This window comes from Schistocerca serialis, chromosome 3 (genome assembly GCF_023864345.2).
Source record: "Schistocerca serialis cubense isolate TAMUIC-IGC-003099 chromosome 3, iqSchSeri2.2, whole genome shotgun sequence".
NCBI lineage: Eukaryota > Metazoa > Arthropoda > Insecta > Orthoptera > Acrididae > Schistocerca > Schistocerca serialis.
This window is the reverse complement of record NC_064640.1, coordinates 979,247,074-979,265,025: the sequence shown is the minus strand read 5'-3', so window position 1 is coordinate 979,265,025 and position 17,952 is coordinate 979,247,074. Positions and strand designations below refer to the sequence as shown.

Sequence of the window (17,952 nt, the reverse complement as noted above, 5' to 3'; positions counted from 1 at the left end):
TTCTCCACAGCCACATTTCAAAACTTTATAAATTTCTTTCTTTGTAACTGTCCATGATTCAATGCTACACAACACTGCACTCCACAACTAACGTTCAGTAAAGCTTATCCTCAGCTCCATGGCATTCTGCTAGATATTAATTATTGCTACACCTTTTCAAAGGCTCGCTTTACCATACATTACTTCCTCCTAATTTCCTCTGTACAGATTCCGTTCGAAGTCATTAGACTCCCCAGACACAAAATGGATTTTACTTTTTCTGTCTTTTTCCGTCTAGGAATATGTTAGCTGGCGCTTCAGCTTCCTCCTTCCTTATTCTCACCACTTATGTCTTTCTTACATTTACCTTCATTCTGTACTCCTCGCCGCTTCTTGCAACACTCTTCAACATCATCTGTTCAACTGAAGAATAATTACTATCTTTTGTAAGACGGAAATTGAAACTACTGCCGCAAATTACTAGCACTCGATTGCTAAGGTACAGATGCGAAACAAAATAATTAGAGTTGTGTATTAGGCTACGGCATATGTACAAAGGCTGAGTCTACGAGTTTATGAGGCAGTACGACGTACGACTGGTGTTCTGTAAGTAATGCAACACTTTCTTTTAGGTTGGAAAAATGCGGAATTTGTTGTGGGTCGTCGTGAGGAATACTTGCGCTTCAGCCTTTGTAGTTTCATGAAGTTCGCATGCGTGGCGGCACTTTAGGTAGCCTCCAAAATGGCGACTGTAACAGAGAAGCGTATCAAGCAGAGAACTGTCATTGATTTCTTTTGGCAGCAAATCAAAGCATCGCAGATATTCGTAGGTCCTTGCAGTGTGTCTATGGAGACCTGGCAGTGAACAAAAGCACGGTGAGTAACTGGGTGAGGCGACTATCATCATCCCAGCAAAGTGGCGCAAACCCAGCGTGCCGGCGGCCAGCATTCACCTGCGCTATCCTCAACAAATTGAAGAAACTACTTCAGCGTATTATTCTCCACAAAAATGCGAACGAACTTCTCCTTATCCGTGACAATACAACGCCTCAGACAAAGCTGCGCACCCGAAAGGCGCTCAGAAAACTCAGTTGCACTATTCTTCCTCGTGGTCCGTACGGCCCAATGAAGGATGCACTCCGCGGGAAGCAGTAGGTGGGTGATGGGGAGGCGTTTTGTCCGGCGTCGACCAATACAGTGGTACCGTCCTCTCAGTAAGGTGGTCGCATTGAACGGCGACTATGTTGAAAAATAGTGTTTTGTAGCCAAAAGAGTGGAGAATAATATAGGTCATACGAATCCTGGATAAAACCAACCTGCCTTCAGAAAAAAGTGTTGAATTGCTTATTGAACGCCCATTGTACAAAGAGATAGGAAGTGAGGTATTGATAACATATTAATTCGTATTACTACAGAAGAGCCGGCCGTGGTGGCCGTGCGGTTCTAGGCACTTCAGTCCGGAACCGCGTGACTGCTACGGTCACAGGTTCGAATCCTGCCTCGGGCATGGATGTGTGTGATGTCCTTAGGTTAGTTAGGTTTAAGTAGTTCTAAGTTGTAGGGGGCTGATGACCTCAGATGTTGAGTCCCATAGTGCTCAGAGCCATTTGAACTACAGAAGATAATAGCACTAGTGGTAAGTGTTTCGTCATTTAGTTTTAATCATTACGTTCTCTGTGCAGTAGTTACTGTTGTTCAGAGTGGTGATAGCACTACTACTTTAATCGAACTCGGTGGAGGTCTTTAGCTGATTGGTAGAGTACCCTTCCGAGAAGGACGCGCATAACGCCAGATATTGTGAACATTGCCGCGCACACAGCGCGCGCTGTCACTCTGGCCTCGTTTCCTCAACCGAAATTCAGTTGTTGTCCCTAATTCCTTGGCGCCTGTCTCGCGTGGCTGCTCTCACAACTGCCTCCACAACTACATTCTCCACGCACGAGAGCTGACACCCCCAAAATATTGCGCCATTTCAGCCACGAGACGGGGGTACGTAAGTTTTTCTTACTTTTCCATGTTCGCACGGCACACATAATCAAAACACACGGTTCCAGCTCAAGCGGCGTGCCTCCGTGACTGTTTCCCGATTAAGATAGAAAACGTCCCTGTTAAGATGTTGTTCAGGGATATTTTCTCAGTATTTTGGTGTAAGGCACCCATGATCTCCGGTGGCTTGTTACAGAGTAATCGCATTTCTCTTAATGTCTTCCCCCTTTTGTAAGATTCCATGCCTCAAAACTTTCTTCTAGGGAACGGGTATACGCATCATGTTGAAATTTATGTCACACACTAAGGACAGTGGTCCCTTGGCGGTATAATAGTCAATGCAGTCATTTGGTACGGCCATTTATGTCACATATTTTGATAAAAACTCACTCATCAAAACGTGCTGGGTACTTCCCGTTGGTCTACAATGACGAAATTTGGCAAAAAGGAAGGTTTCACAGCACAACCACAGGAAAAACTTCGAAAATTGTTAATTTGTACTCACACGAAAAAAAAAGTTTCTTTTGTCCTCTGTTATTCGACGTCAAACTTGAAATTTAAACAATCAATAGTTCTGTATTCAGGCTGACTGGATAAAAGTGAAACATCGAGTAAGGGATGACTTTATTGCCCATATGACACGTTTTGGAAATTATACGTCATCGTGTTGAAATCCAGGAGCGATTACTGTGCGTAGATACGGCGTTTTAAGCTGAATGCGAAAAAAGACATTCGCAGCTTGCGAATGTTTGTTTCGCACACAACTTGAAACGCCGTATCTACGTTGCCAGCCTCCTGCATGGATTTCGGTCACATTTGTATTACTGAAATAACATCATTCTCGAAAATCTTGGAATCCCTGGACTGATATCTTGCCAGTATCGATGTCATTAACAGGCAAAAAGGGTCAAGATGGTCGATTCCCAGAATGGGGTGATCTGTATATAGGCCTACACACAAGCTTGTACGACACCGACAGTGTGCAAGTTCTACTCGCACCTGGACAATTTGTCTTTGTATCTGATTCCGTAGAAACACTGGAACACGTGAGGCAATACTGACCTTACGACTTATCTTAGAAGAAAGATTAAGGAAAGGCAAACCTACGTTTCTAGCATTTGTAGACTTAGAGAAAGCTTTTGACAATGTTGACTGGAATACTCTCTTTCAAATTCTAAAGGTGGCAGGGGTAAAATACACGGAGCGAAAGGCTATTTACAATTTGTACAGAAACCAGATGGCAGTTATAAGAGTCGAGGGACATGAAAGGGAAGCAGTGGTTGGGAAGGGAGTAAGACAGGGTTGTAGCCTCTCCCCGATGTTGTTCAATCTGTATATTGAGCAAGCAGTAAAGGAAACAAAAGAAAAATTCGGAGTAGGTATTAAAATTCATGGAGAAGAAATAAAAACTTTGAGGTTCGCCGATGACATTGTAATTCTGTCAGAGACAGCAAAGGACTTGGAAGAGCAGTTGAATGGAATGGACAGTGTCTTGAAAGGAGGATATAAGATGAACATCAACAAAAGCAAAACAAGGATAATGGAATGTAGTCTAATTAAGTCAGGTGATGCTGAGGGAATTAGATTAGGAAATGAGGCACTTAAAGTAGTAAAGGAGTTTTGCTATTTGGGGAGCAAAATAACTGATGATGGTCGAAGTAGAGAGGATATAAAATGTAGGCTGGCAATGGCAAGGAAAGCGTTTCTGAAGAAGAGAAATTTGTTAACATCCAGTATTGATTTAAGTGTGAGGAAGTCATTTCTGAAAGTCTATGTATGGAGTGTAGCCATGTATGGAAGTGAAACATGGACGATAAATAGTTTGGACAAGAAGAGAATAGAAGCTTTCGAAATGTGGTGCTACAGAAGAATGCTGAAGATTAGATGGGTAGATCACATAACTAATGAGCAAGTATTGAATAGGATTGGGGAGAAGAGAAGTTTGTGGCACAACTTGACCAGAAGAAGGGATCGGTTGGTAGGACATGTTCTGAGGCATCAAGGGATCACCAATTTAGTATTGGAGGGCAGCGTGGAGGGTAAAAATCGTAGAGGGAGACCAAGAGATGAATACACTAAGCAGATTCAGAAGGATGTAGGTTGCAGTAGGTACTGGGAGATGAAAAAGCTTGCACAGGATAGAGTAGCATGGAGAGCTGCATCAAACCAGTCTCAGGACTGAAGACCACAACAACAACAACAACAACAACATCTGCATTGCATTGAAGTGCAAATGTCGACGGTATAAGTAGTGTATCTCGTTTGGAAACGAACGTGTTCTGCTCATTCCCAGTGCTTGCTGCTGACAACAGAGTGCTGAACGTCCCGTCGACAGGCTGGTCATTGGAGCCGAAGCTCGGATTAGGAAGGGATGTGCAATGAAATCGGCCGTGCTCTTTTTAAAGGAACCATGCCTGCATTAGCATGGACCGATTTAGGAAAATCCGACGTAGATGGCCGGACGAGGGTTTCAACTGTCGTCCTCCCAAATGCGAATCCAGTGTGCTATCCATTGCGCCACCTCGCTCGGTACCACATCACAGTACTTCGGGGTTACTGCATTGCAATATGTTGTGTGTTTTACGTTTTGTTTTTGCATTTTATAGGCACTTTTAGTATTGTGAAGCTTTTTTCACAGAAACGAAGGCCATCTGGACAATGAACCGAATAAATCGAAAACTATACCGGGTCGTTATAAACCGAAGTGTACCTACTCTGACAGAGTACCAGTGTGGGCTGTAATTATCGTACGTCAGAGAAACTTGGAGGACGCGCTAATGCAAAAGCAATTTACGCTGCAAAAATTTAGTTCCAATTTTGGCCACCTGGTGCAAATCTGACGCTGTACAGCATCTCGTCGACGTCTCCTGTGGTCGTATTGAACACACTGTTGAAGCGGCGGTTAATAATAAATTCAACATTATGCCTCCCTCACTTGTTTAACCTTTTATGCCCGCGCCCTGTTCCTAATCCGTTATATTATGTAAACATTTCTATACGTCTTTCCTGCATTCACAGTGCCAGATTTGCACCTTGTGGCCAAAGATGGAACTAATTTTTTTTTTTTTCAGCGTAGATCGGTTCCGCATTAACGCATTACAATGTCTACCAAATTTCATTGCCATTACAGCCACACTGGACATCCGTCAGCAGCTGCACTTTCATTAGAACCACCCATATTATTACTCTGCAACAAGCCACCGCGGACCGTGGGTCCTTTGTACCACAATATCCAGATAACTTTCACGAACATCTCCCTCAGTCTTCCATCGACCCGCTTACGTTTGTTAGCTAATACAGCAATCCTAGGGATGGGATCAGGTGTGGAAATAAAAATTTTATCTGTTGGTGAGTCAGGAACTTCTGTGCCTGTCACTCATACGGCCACGTTTCACGCTTGTGAGAAGTGCCAGTAAGCTACCGTCCCGTCGTCAGCCAAGAACACAACAAATCCGTATTCTCTCGTTATCTTCCTTGGAAGGCGTTAAGAAAAGAGAGAGATGCCTATTCTCAGCGGCGCGTGCAGCAGTTCCAAGCAGGGTTCCTACCTTGGCCCGCGGTCACAGCTTTCACGTGTGATTAGCGCCCCAGACCCAACGCGCCTTGCGCTCTCTCCAAGCTCTTGGCTCTTCTTGTTCGACATGAGAGCAACAACCCTTTTCCTACCCGTCTCACTCTATGAACATTAACAATACATATCTTCCACAGTCTCTTCTCACTCACTCACTCAAGCACTTACGATAGTAGTTTTAATTATAATCTCGTTATAACCTCGATAACATGATGTTGCATGATTTTATTTTTGTCGTAATTACAATTTCATGACTACCCCTGGTATTCCCGTTTTTGGGACTCGCGAATGAAGAGCTTACTCTCGCGTCTTGGATTTGCGGTTATAAAATTTCTGCTGCCGTATGGTTTTTCTGTAGCTGCGCCGTCATTTTATCAAAGATGAGAAGAGAATGTGTGTTCCCGTGTTTTAGTTGTGTGTCTACTCTCTTGGTGAATGGAACCACTGAATCAGAACAGCGTTTGGTTACTCTTGTAACGGAAAGGGTCTCAAACCGTGCGCATATTCACTGGTGTGCCAAACTGGAGGTTGTGAAACAGGAACGACGATTCTTTCGCGGTGAGACGTATTTTCCTGGGCTAAAATCCAACCTACTACGCGTCTAGGCTACGGTAACGTCGCTGAATAAAAAATTGTGAGGTCCTCCACACGAGTACAAAAAAATCCATCAAATTTGGGTTACACGATAAATCACGAAAATTTTAAGGTTATCTATTCACCTAAATAGATGGGTATTGCACTAACGAAAAATTAAGATTGGAACCACCACACAGAAAATGTTAGGGGGTGAATGGGTGGGGGGGAAGACGAACAAAATGACTGCGTTTTACTGGCTGAACGCTTCGAAGCTGCAACAAATCTACTAAACGAGACTAGCTACACCCTCCTGGAGTGTTGCTGCGCGGTGTGGGATGTTTACCAGTTACGAGAGGAGAACACCGAAAAAAATCGAAGGAGGCCAGCATGTATTTATTGTATCATCGCCGAAGAGCGGAGACAGTGTAAAAGATACGACACACTAATTGGTGTGTAAATTTCATTTGTTCCATGTGCTATTCGAGAGTGGAACTGTCGAAAAACAGTTGGACGTGGTCTTGCCAAGCACTTACGTGAGAATTGCCGAATACTAATGTATAATATGAATAATGTTGCTGCGCTCACCTCGGAAGTTGCCAGGTGAAGAGATTTCCCTGTGTATGGGACTACTTTGGAGGAGAGGTGACGGCGTAATATTTCTTATCACCGGACTTTTTGCCAATGCCCTGCGTTAGATATTAAATTAGTCCACTTTGTCTTAAGGGATGTGGGGGCAAGACGACATCGTTGGGGCCTGGTCGATGGGTACTTCAGTCGCCTTCCGAAAGAAGGCCACGTGCAAGTACAGGGATTCCTCGTCTTCCACGCTTTCACTCCACGCCCATCCATTCCGAAACAAGTATGCAATCGCCTACACGCTACACACACTGTCACAGCCGGTTTAAGTTCCAAGCGACACAAGCCGCAGCTTAGGGTGTCCCAAACTGGGAAGGGCGCCAGAGGCACCAACATATACAGAATGTATCACAATTAGTAGTGAGTGTCACGCTGAGAGGGGTATCAAGGCGTCCAAGTGGAAGATTTGTACAGACTGCGTATCACAATTAGTGGCGAAAATTGACACAGGTGAAAGTGTACGAGGAAAAAAGGTTGGAGGGGATGGGTACCGAATGATAACTCGCTTCTCTTGGAAAATGTTATAGAACCGGCCTCGCTTTCTGTTCGCCATCATTACCACTGACAGGTTGGAGTACTACCACCACTACGTTACTAAGAAATTAAAATAAAAACAAGTTTCTCACTTGTGGATGTTCGCATCGTCAAATTCACTGACGGAAGAAAACCGCAGCACGAAAAACTAATTAATGTAAACCAAATTTCGGGAATACATTGGTGTAGCTAACACATTTAAGTGATTAACATTGAAAGAGGGCAGGTATATGTAAGCGCGAGATAAGCCATTGCAAATGTGAAACGACGGTACATTAATAACCGGTGTAACCGGCAGAATATTGAACGTAAGAATACAAACGAGGATATATTGTGTCGTACTGGTGCCGGATGTCGGTTTGTGGGACGGAGATCCATGCCTGCTGCACTTGGTTCATCACAATATAGGAACAGTTAATGCTGGTTGTGGATGACGCTTGAGTAGTAGTTCGATGATGTCCCCTATGTGCTCGATTGGAGACGGATTTGGTCATCGAGCAGACCAAGGTAGCAAGTCGACAGTCTATAGAGCACGTTGGGTTACGTGGGCGAGCATTGTCCTGCTGGAAAACACCCCTTGGGTACTGTTCAGGTGTGGGTCCAGTGTGTGTAGCACGCAGACAGGTCAGTTGCAGGCCGTCGGCTGGCCTATTCCTAACCAACACACGGTCATCACTGACACCGCGGCAGAACCAGAAAATACGACAGACCTCCAACTTACCCTCCAATGAGTTCACGCTCGAAATCAATCAAGTCGCAAATGGCGGTGGTTTTGGGTCAATGGTATGAACGCTACTCGGCGTCTGGCCCGGAGCTGTCCTTAATGTAACCGATTTGAAACCGTTGCGTCACTGTGGTGCCAACTGCTCGTCAGATTGCTGCTGCAGATGCAGTACGATGCACCACAGCCATACGCCGAACACGATTGTGTCTCCTCTGGGTGATGCCACGTGGCCGTGAGGAGTCTGGGCTTCTTAAGACCGTACATTCTCGTGAGCACCGCTGCCAGGTATCGTGTACAGTGGCTCATTCCTGCCAAGTGTTCCTACAATGTCGCAGAAGGAACAACCGGCTTCTCGTAGCCATATTACATGACCTCGTTCAAACTCAGTGAAGTGACGATAATAGTGTCTTTGTCGCCTTAAAGGCATTCTTGAGTAACATCGACTCACCACGACCAATCTAAAAGGTAACTAACGCTCGTGACCGTTACAGTGTCTTAAAAAAAAAAAAAAAATAAATAAATAAATAAATAAATAAAAATAAAAAAAAGCACACCTGATTTACATCCTCACAGTGCTGCTACTAGCGCCACTCTTTACCTATTGGCGCGAAATCTGACTAGATATACGGTGGTCTCGCGGTTCTAGGCGCGCAGTCCGGAACCGTGCGACTGCTACGGTCGCAGGTTCGAATCCTGCCTCGGGCATGGATGTGTGTGATGTCCTTAGGTTAGTTAGGTTTAAGTAGTTCTAAGTACTAGGGGACTGATGACTACAGCTGTTAAGTCCCATAGTGTTCAGAGCCATTTTCTGACTAGATATAATCTTTCCGATGTAGAAACACGTCTACCAACTTACACTTATGTCGCACAATTCCTTCATGGTGCTGCAATTTTTTTCCATCAGTGTATTTCTTTACTAATAAAGTATAACATAACAACCGGAAAAACTGCGTTATACGCTAGCTGGCGCACGAGAACAATGACGGAGCTGCAGTGAGCCCTGGATAATCTGCGGCGGCGGCTTCCGCATAGCCAGCTTTGCAGCACGGGCCGACGGCTGCCGGCTCGGCCTCAATTTGTTGAAGGCACGCCACTCCCTGGCCACGAGTTCACAGGCGCTTAACCTCCGACCCGGTCACTTAACGGGTGCTGTTTAAGCCCATCGGTCATATCGGTAATGTGTGTGGGAAGCGCCAGCACTCCGCTATCCCTTCTTCCGAGCACACCTGCCACCGCTCCGTAATCGGAATTCCACAATCTTAGAAATCCAGCCTCGAGCATTACGTTCACTTCCAATAATTACGAAAACGAATAGCAGTGTAATTATTCTGTGTAGCGCACTACGGAGACTCGGGCAATGGATTTAAATAATGACGATTTTGCAGTTCACGGCATATTTTCGGATTTGAGAGCGTAGTTCATCGCGGCGACATTTTTCCATAAATGTTTCTCGGTTTCCTTGCAGCGTCAGAATCGTTTGTATACTCAAGCTTTGGACAACTTGTTCTAACGTTGTCGTCAGGAGTTATCTGTTGTAATCAGAGCCAGTGCGGTACTTTCCTTAGTGTATTTGATCGAATTATATCTCGGACAGTCACGAGGTCAAGGAATTTCCATCTGCTACCAGAGATAACGTCGAGCCTGTGATGGAGGAACATTACTAGTGATGTTGATTCCATTAGGTGGTGCGTAACTCAGCTTCTTTCTCTGTAGCCTTGCAGCTTCTAGTGGGCGTTACCACGCACCACTAATTGAGTAATTGCTGTACAGATTAGGCTCGTTGCACTTTCTGATCTCAACGAATTATCTGATGATAGAATCCCAATCGGATATGACTTTCGTTTCGTGTTCGTTTTTGAGGATATGTTCCGCGACAGAAGATTTGTCGGTATCGCTATCTTTTATGTGGCGTCGATGTTCTGCGCAGGGTTCTGAAATCTTAAGTATGGAATGACCGATCTAACAGCAACTGCATTCACTGGGCGCAGTATCTCTAATTTTCTCGGGCAATATACAAAGCTACGTGGCTTATTATCAGTACAGGCCGTCTTTCTGGTCGCGCGATAGAATACAGCTTTTAATTTTGTGTGTCTCGTTAGAAAATCACATCTGGGTGTGGAAGAACATTGGTTGGGCGCTAGTACTGCGCTCGAGGGGGGCAGTGCCTCAATGAGACACTGCGGACAATGAAAATATGATGTTGGTCATTACAATGGCGCGCCCGGCACTTGAAACAATGGCTTACGCACATTCACAAAGCGCGTTGTACTGTGACTTGCGTCGAATCCTTATGCAGCCGCGGCCGAGCCCAAAATATTGATTCACCGGCCTGAGTTTTATAGTCATGTCACTTACAGACAGCTTTCTGCCTTGTGCCCTTTAAGGAATGATGCACAGGTTACGATTTGTGCAACCACCAATTGCGACACTTTCCACATACTTTGTCATTTCAGTTTCGAAACTGTCCCTTCGATTTTCTTTGCGTGGCTATTTGTATACGGTCCTATTTAGCTCCCGCCCGTGACAACGCCGTATTACACTGGCTGTAGGGTCGTCTACTATTGTGTCGACTTACGAACAGTAAAGTGGAGCACACGTGAAGTGTTACGTCACTGGCCTTACTTCTGGTGCATGTTACTAATCCGAAGTAACGATCAACGGAAAATCGATTAGAAATGGTTTAGTCATAAAAGGCATCTTAACTAGAATGTCTTTTCGGGATTAAAACGTTATTATCGCTGTATACAACATTACCACACAGGTTTACCAATGATTTGTGCCTTCTTGCAGTGTGTGTGTGTGTGTGTGTGTGTGTGTGTGTGTGTGTGCGAATTCCTTTTGGTCATTTTATAGCAGTTTTCAGTGAATGTTCTTTGGCAGGCCTCAGTATACTCCAACACCGTGGCTAGAGTCAGTCGACATATATGTTTTCTGGGTATGGTACCGCGTCATAATGTATAAAACTACCGCTGCCGGAGAAAAACCAACGTTTAGGCCACGGCTGCAGAGGATTTCTTCTGGGTATACTGGTAGACCCAGAAAACTTTTATGTCGATGTAGTACTTCGTTTCTTCACTTTACATCGTCTATCACTTCGATCACATCAATCCAATTCGTGGACCGCTGGCTAATTTCTCTTCAGTACTGTACGGTCAATAATACTAATCGGACTTACTTTGGCAACTCTTATATACGCTCCTTAGTGTATCTCACCTGCAGTGTTTCTCCAATATCACGTATGGAAGTTATTTTTTTTTCTTTCTTTCGAAGGACAGCCGTTAAAAGCAGAGCTCGTTAGCAAACCTGCATCTCTAGTCGGCAATGATAGCGCCTCACTGCTCGGCTTTGTCCGTCCGCGATGCGATTCACTTAATGCTACAGACTTGCTCATTGCTGAGGCGCTGTACAGTTTCGGGCGGCTTTATTATCAGTAGTGGCTTAACTAGGGTAAGTGGCATTTCCGTTTTTCTATCCTCCCCGCTATGCAGACACCTCCCAATTTCTTGTTTAATCCCAATCGCAGCTTAGCCTCTTCATTCATTTATAGGATCAACATCAAGTGGGCAGTGAAATAAAACGTGCACATTTCACCATTTCATGTTTTTTTTTATGATACAATTCCATAAGTGAAAAAAATAGCACCATTTCTTTCCCGCTCTTTCATTGCCTATCAAATGGAAGGCCGTTACTAACGAAAAAACAAAAAACCCAAACTATATCCTTTACATTTTCATTCCGTTGCGCGAGAGTGACGGAATGTAGTAGCTGAAAACAAGAAACGAGCGTGTCCTTACCAGCAAAGATAGTTCTTAGGGACTCGTTGCTCAATCCAATCCAAATCTCTTCATAATTTCCTTTAATACATACTCATCCCCTTCCCATTTTATTACATACCAATCACTCCCCTCTGCCCCCTCCCCACCGTTTCGCCCTTCCTCTTTTACACTGAAGAACCAAAGAAACTGGTATAGGCATGCGTATTCAAACACAGAGATATGTTAACATGCAGAATACGGCGCTGTGGTCGACGACGCCTAGAGAAGACAACAAGTTCAAAAAAATGGCTCTGAGCACTATGGGACTTATCTTCTGAGGTCATCAGTCCCCTAGAACTTAGAACTACTTAAACCTAACTAACCTAAGGACATCACACACACCCATGCCCGAGGCAGGATTCGAACCTGCGACCGTAGCGGTCGCGCGGTTCCAGACTGTAGCGCCTAGAACCGCTCGGCCACCACGGCCGGCTAAGACAACAAGTGTGTGGCGCTGTTGCTAGATCGGTTACTACTGATAAAATGGCGGGTCATCAAGACTTAAGTGAATTTGAACGTGGCGTTATAGCTGGTGCACGAGCTACGAGACACAGCATCTCCGAGGTAGCGATGAAGGGGATTTTCCCGTACGATAATTTCACGGGTGTACCGTTAACATCAGGAATCCGGTAATACATCAAATCTCCGATATAGCTGCGGCCGGTGGTCTCGCGGTTAAGGCGCTCAGTCCGGAACCGCGCGACTGCTACGGTCGCAGGTTCGAATCCTGCCTCGGGCATGGATGTGTGTGATGTCCTTGAGTTAGTTAGGTTTAAGTAGTTCTAAGTTCTAGGGGACTGATGACCACAGAAATTAAGTCCCATAGTGCTCAGAACCATTTGAACCATTTTTTAGCTGCGGCCGGAAAAATATCCTACAAGAACGGGGCCAACGACGACTGAAGAGAATCGTTCAACGTGACACAGAAGGGCAACCCTTCAGCAAACTGCAGTAGATTTCACTGCTGGGCCATCAACAAGTGTCAGCGTGCGAACCATTCAACGAATCATCATCGATATTGGCTGTCGGAACCGAAGGCCTACTCGTGTACCCTTGATGACTGCACCATACACAAAGTTTTACGCCTCGCCTTGAACAGTCAACATCGACATTGGACTGTTGATGACTAGAAACATGTTGCCTGGTCGGACGAGTCTCGTTTCAAATTGTACCGAGCGGATGGGCGTGTACGGCTATGGAGACAACCTCACCAATCCACGGACCCTGCAGTCTGCAGTGGACTGTTCAAGCTGGTGGAGGCTCTGTAATGGTGTGGGGCGTGAGCAGTTGGTGTGATATGGGGCCCCTGATACGTCTGGATACGATTACCAGGTGACACGTACCTAAGCATCCTGTCTGATCACCTGCATCCATTCACGTCCATTGTGCATTCCGACAACTTGGGCAATTCCAGCAGGATAATGCGACACTCCATACGTCCAGAATTGCTACAGAGTGGCTCCAGGAACACTCTTCTGAGTTTAAACACTTCCGCTGGCTACCAAACTCCCCAAACATGGACATTATTGAGCATATCTGGGGTGACTTGCAACGTGCTGTTCAGAAGAGATCTCCACCCCTTCTTACTCGCACGGATGGACAGGCCAGCAGGATTAATGGTGTCAATTCCCTCCAGCACTACTTCAGACATTAATAGAGTCTATGTTGTGGCACTTGTGCGAGCTCGCGGGGGCCCTACACGATATTAGGCAGGTGTACCAGTTTGTTTGGTCCTTCAGAGTATTTGCTTGTCCCTGTGCCCCACAGAAGCAGCGGCCGGCGTACGCGGCCCCGGAGTCACCGTGGTGCGCACGAGATTCCTACGCACACGAATTGGGGTGGCGCGGACATGTGGCAGAGTCGTTACGATCTTTCGGGCGACACGGTGGCGACACGTCCTTTCGTCGCCCATGGTAGCTGCGATTTGCAGTCACGAGTGGCGCTCCGGAGCGACGGGTGACTGTTTCCACTCTCGTGTCAAATGTCGTACCGTACGGTTTGACCGATAATGAAACTGAATGTAATGACAGCTACTACTTAAGAGAGTTTTTAACTTCTAGACGTAGCTGAAAGCATTAACCAAGTTTATCTGATAAAGCCAGTTCCTATCCAAAACTTTACATTTCAGCTCTTGTCATAAGTAAAGCACCTAACCGTCATCTGGAACAACGTTGCAAGTACAATTTTATAAGTACGAATTTTTAGTGAATTCAGTTACTATTCTGAAAGAAGACGGAAGTGTGTTTCACGAATTAACGGGAAAGACGATTTTTAATAAACCTTGGAGATGACTGTTGTGATTGTAATCAACTGTTTGTTCTATTTCCTATTACGGTATTGGCGCATACAGGTCTCGAAAATGTCCCGTCACAAATCGGAATAAACTACTTATTACTTCCTAAATTTATATGTTAACATAGCAAATGCGCACTGTGCTGATTTTCGTCCCCTTAAAAGCCCGCTGTAGAGTATTCTTCGCTCATTTGTAACCACAGTCCGTGACTCCGACTTAATTACATGTGTGTGTAAGCTGGACGGATCGTCTGTCACGAAACACAAAGGGACGTTACACCCGGAAATGGAACAGATTATGGTGATCGCGTTCTTGTTGCAAAGCTCCTCCAATGCTATGAAATGCTTGTCTACTGACGACGAGTCCATATTCACCCATCTCCACTAGTACAAATATTTTCATCCGCGAATGCTAACATCTAAAATAAATACCATAAAATAAAAGGTCGTATTTTGCTAAGGCATCCTGAACCTACAAATGCCATTATTTTTTGTGTGTTTACCGTCCAATCAACCGATGTAGTTTGTTGGGTTACACAGTGCCTACAGAAGTTAAGTATTTGGTCTTATTAGGCTGCAGTGTGTTCGTTGTTTTTTTTCTGAATGGATATCCTTCACTTCGCCAAACACAATATAAAAACATTTTTCAGACAGCCTGCAAATATTCTTCTCCGTTTGCAATTACAATGAGAGGTTCCAGTACCTTCTTCACTACTGAACATCTAAGAGTTAAAAAATATCAAGTGCATCGCTGTTTGAGCCTGTCACTATTACGTAGTAAGAACGTTTCGCGCCTCCTGGCAACACCACGCCGCACTGCGACCCAAGTTGACATGTAACAGGCGTAGTCAAGTCGATCAGCTAGCCGCCTCACTGTTACCAGTGGGCTCAGCGTCCACTGGACTAGATGGACGGCCGTATACAGCAGCACACGGTCGACTAATCCCGAACACATGTACAAGTATTGCCACGCGATCAAGTCGGTGCACGGTCGACTGACTGACAGATCCCAGTGAAATGGCACTGGTCAGACTTCATCGCTTGTTGCTGCTCGTGCCTGGGTATGTTATGTACTTAAGTACCAACTCTGACCATAGAGAAGCTTAGAAGTGTTGTGAATGAGAACAGGCCACTACATTGACGCAAATTAAACGACCCCTATGCCAACGGCGGCCCTCTACCTGCCAAATTTCGCAGACAACAGTACAGATTCATAAAAGAAATGCTTCATCTGTTCTGTTAACAATATATGCAAGTAATACAGCGAACTCTCCTATGTTACACACTTTTAGCAAACTCTTTTCTAATACAGTTCAGGAATATTATTGTTAAGACCAACACTGTGTGGTTTTCTTCTTTAGAGACCGTGAAATGTGAGTGCAGCTTACGTCCTTGTTACAACCAAACGTTCTTCATGTTGTCCAGTTTTCCCTGAAATTCTGCCATTTTGTAATTGCGTGCTGCGTATCTGTTAGCATATACGGAAACGTTTCCATGTTCATCCTGTACTAGTTGAAAAATGTTCCTGTGTATTTCTTCAGTTGTTCATGTAAGTGATGAAATTCTCCTAGTTTGCTTCATTTGCTAACAATGAGAACTCTCCATCGTACCCACCGCCCCCCGTCAGATTTAACGGTAAAATGGCCCAATGGATTGCCCGTCAAAAACTGAACACAGATCTGGCATCAAAACAGAAAGAAAGCGTACTGAACTGTGAAAAAAGAAGCAAAATAGAAACTGTGAGCGGCCTAAGCTGAAGATCTGCAACATCGAGCGAGTTGCGATAACGCGGCGTCGTAGTTGTGTGGTCATAGTGTTAGACTGCAAAGCAGGAGATCCGTGTTCCAATCTCTTTCGTGTCCCATTTGTTTCACAAATTATGAACTTTACGTTCGATTATTGACGTGTCTGTTCTCCTTCTGTAGTCTTGCCAATCATTTGTAGAATATCAGTCATCTGGTAATAACATATTACCGTCGCGAATAAATGTGATGAATAGCGAGAGCAGGCCAAAGCCGCATAGACCTCTCACACAAATGAAAACAACAAATAAATGTTTGTGAACTATGTTACAACAAAGGAACTCAGGAGGCAAAACTTCCAAAACGGAACGGAACGGTCATAACATGTGGTACTTCTGTGAACAAAGAGGAGGTACGTACGACTGGAGGTCCTTACACCTCGCTGTTGCAAACGACCGTTACACCACGATGTAGACACAAATTTTAATACAGCGAACAGACACGTCAATGACCGCACCGACAATTCATAATTTTGTGGGAAAAAAAATGGGCTACGATACTTGAACCCGGACCTTTCCATTCGCACGCCAACACCGTGACCACATAACCACAACGCCGTCGCTGATCAAATTTGCTCGTGTTGTACGTCTTGAGCTCGGAGCGTTCGCTGTTTCGATTTTGTTTCTTTTTTCGCAGCTCATTACACCTTCTTCCTGCTTTAGTGCTCGATCCACGTCCAATTTTTGACGCGCTATCCACTGAGTCATCTTACCACTAAATCTGAGCAGGGTGGCGGCGGTGGGAAGTTTCCCTCGTTACAAGACTGATCCAGAACTCCCTTCGCCTTAGTCTGGTTCTTTGCCCGGTCAGGCATGCATTCGCTAGGAAGTCCAAAAAAGCAATTCAGTTGGCTAACCACAGACTGACTGCGGATGCTACTGGGCTTCAGTGGACGACACCAGAGCAGAGGGTACTCACCAGTGTAGCCGGGCGCGCACGTGCAGGAGTAGGACTCGAGGCTCCGCAGGCTGCAGGTGCCGCCGTTGAGACAGGGGTCGGAGTCGCACGAGTTGGCCACCGGGATCTCGCACAGCGACGCCGAGTAGCCGATGGGGCAGGTGCACGTGAACGTGGGCGACGCGGACGGCGACGTGCGCACGTGGCACGAGCCGCCGTTCTGGCAGCGCGGCCCGGGGCCCGTGTGGCACGGGTTCGCGTGCTGGCAGTACTCGCCCACGTACATCGACGTGCAGCTGCGCACACGAAGTTCACAATTACACGCTGCAGCCAACGAGGCAGGAGGGAAGGCAAGGTTAGGTCAGGGCATAAATAAGTATACAACCGGCTGAACTAAAGGAGGACAATGAGGCCTTAGTAATGTTTTATGTTGGTTGTGTTCCACAGCTTTGATATACTTTCGATATGACATCGTGTAACACGGTAGGCTACTGATAAAAGTCGTCTTTTAAACACCAGTTTCGAGCACAGTTTAGGTTAGCAGCAAGAGTTGCATTGGACTATAAATAATTTTGCGGCCCTTTTTTCAAGTCGTGTTATTAGAATCTAACTCTTCCTCTTAACCCAAACCGAGCTGGAAAATTGTAGTTGGTCGAAATAGGTCTCTTATTAAAGAATACTTTTGACAGCAGCTTATGGTGTTATATAATGTCATTTCTTGAGGCCTTGATGGTTTAACAACCCGACTCTGTTCGAAGGAAGAATAACTGCTCACTTGGAGGACGGTATAGGACGAGACTCGGGCTTCTTCAAGGGTATGGACATGAGGTGAAGCACAGCAGTAACACAATGGTGACAACGACAGACTTTAGGGTCGGCGCCGAACTTTTCACGCATACTCATTTATTTTACACTATCAAACACTAAGTCACCAGAACGACAACCAACATAAACATAAACGCGACTAAGAATCATCGCGTAACATAAAAATTATCAACAAAATAATTAAAGCTATACTACTTGGAACCAAAGTAAGTCACAAGACTGATCGCGTGTTTTATATCGTGCACAACGATAAATGTATGAAAATAAAGATACATCAGCCTCAATGAAATGTTTAGGTGTCATTAGTTATTACTG

General features: G+C 45.2%; 1 protein-coding gene across 1 annotated transcript in view; it reads right to left on the bottom strand.

Moving 5' to 3' along the window:
- The window catches only part of LOC126471420 (neurogenic locus Notch protein), a 381,291-nt gene that overhangs the window by 142,500 nt on the left and 220,839 nt on the right, over positions 1-17,952 (bottom strand). Inside the window, exon 3 of the mRNA XM_050099559.1 lies at positions 16,834-17,108. Coding sequence (XP_049955516.1) covers positions 16,834-17,108 — 275 coding nt within the window. The remainder of the gene's footprint in view (positions 1-16,833; positions 17,109-17,952) is intronic.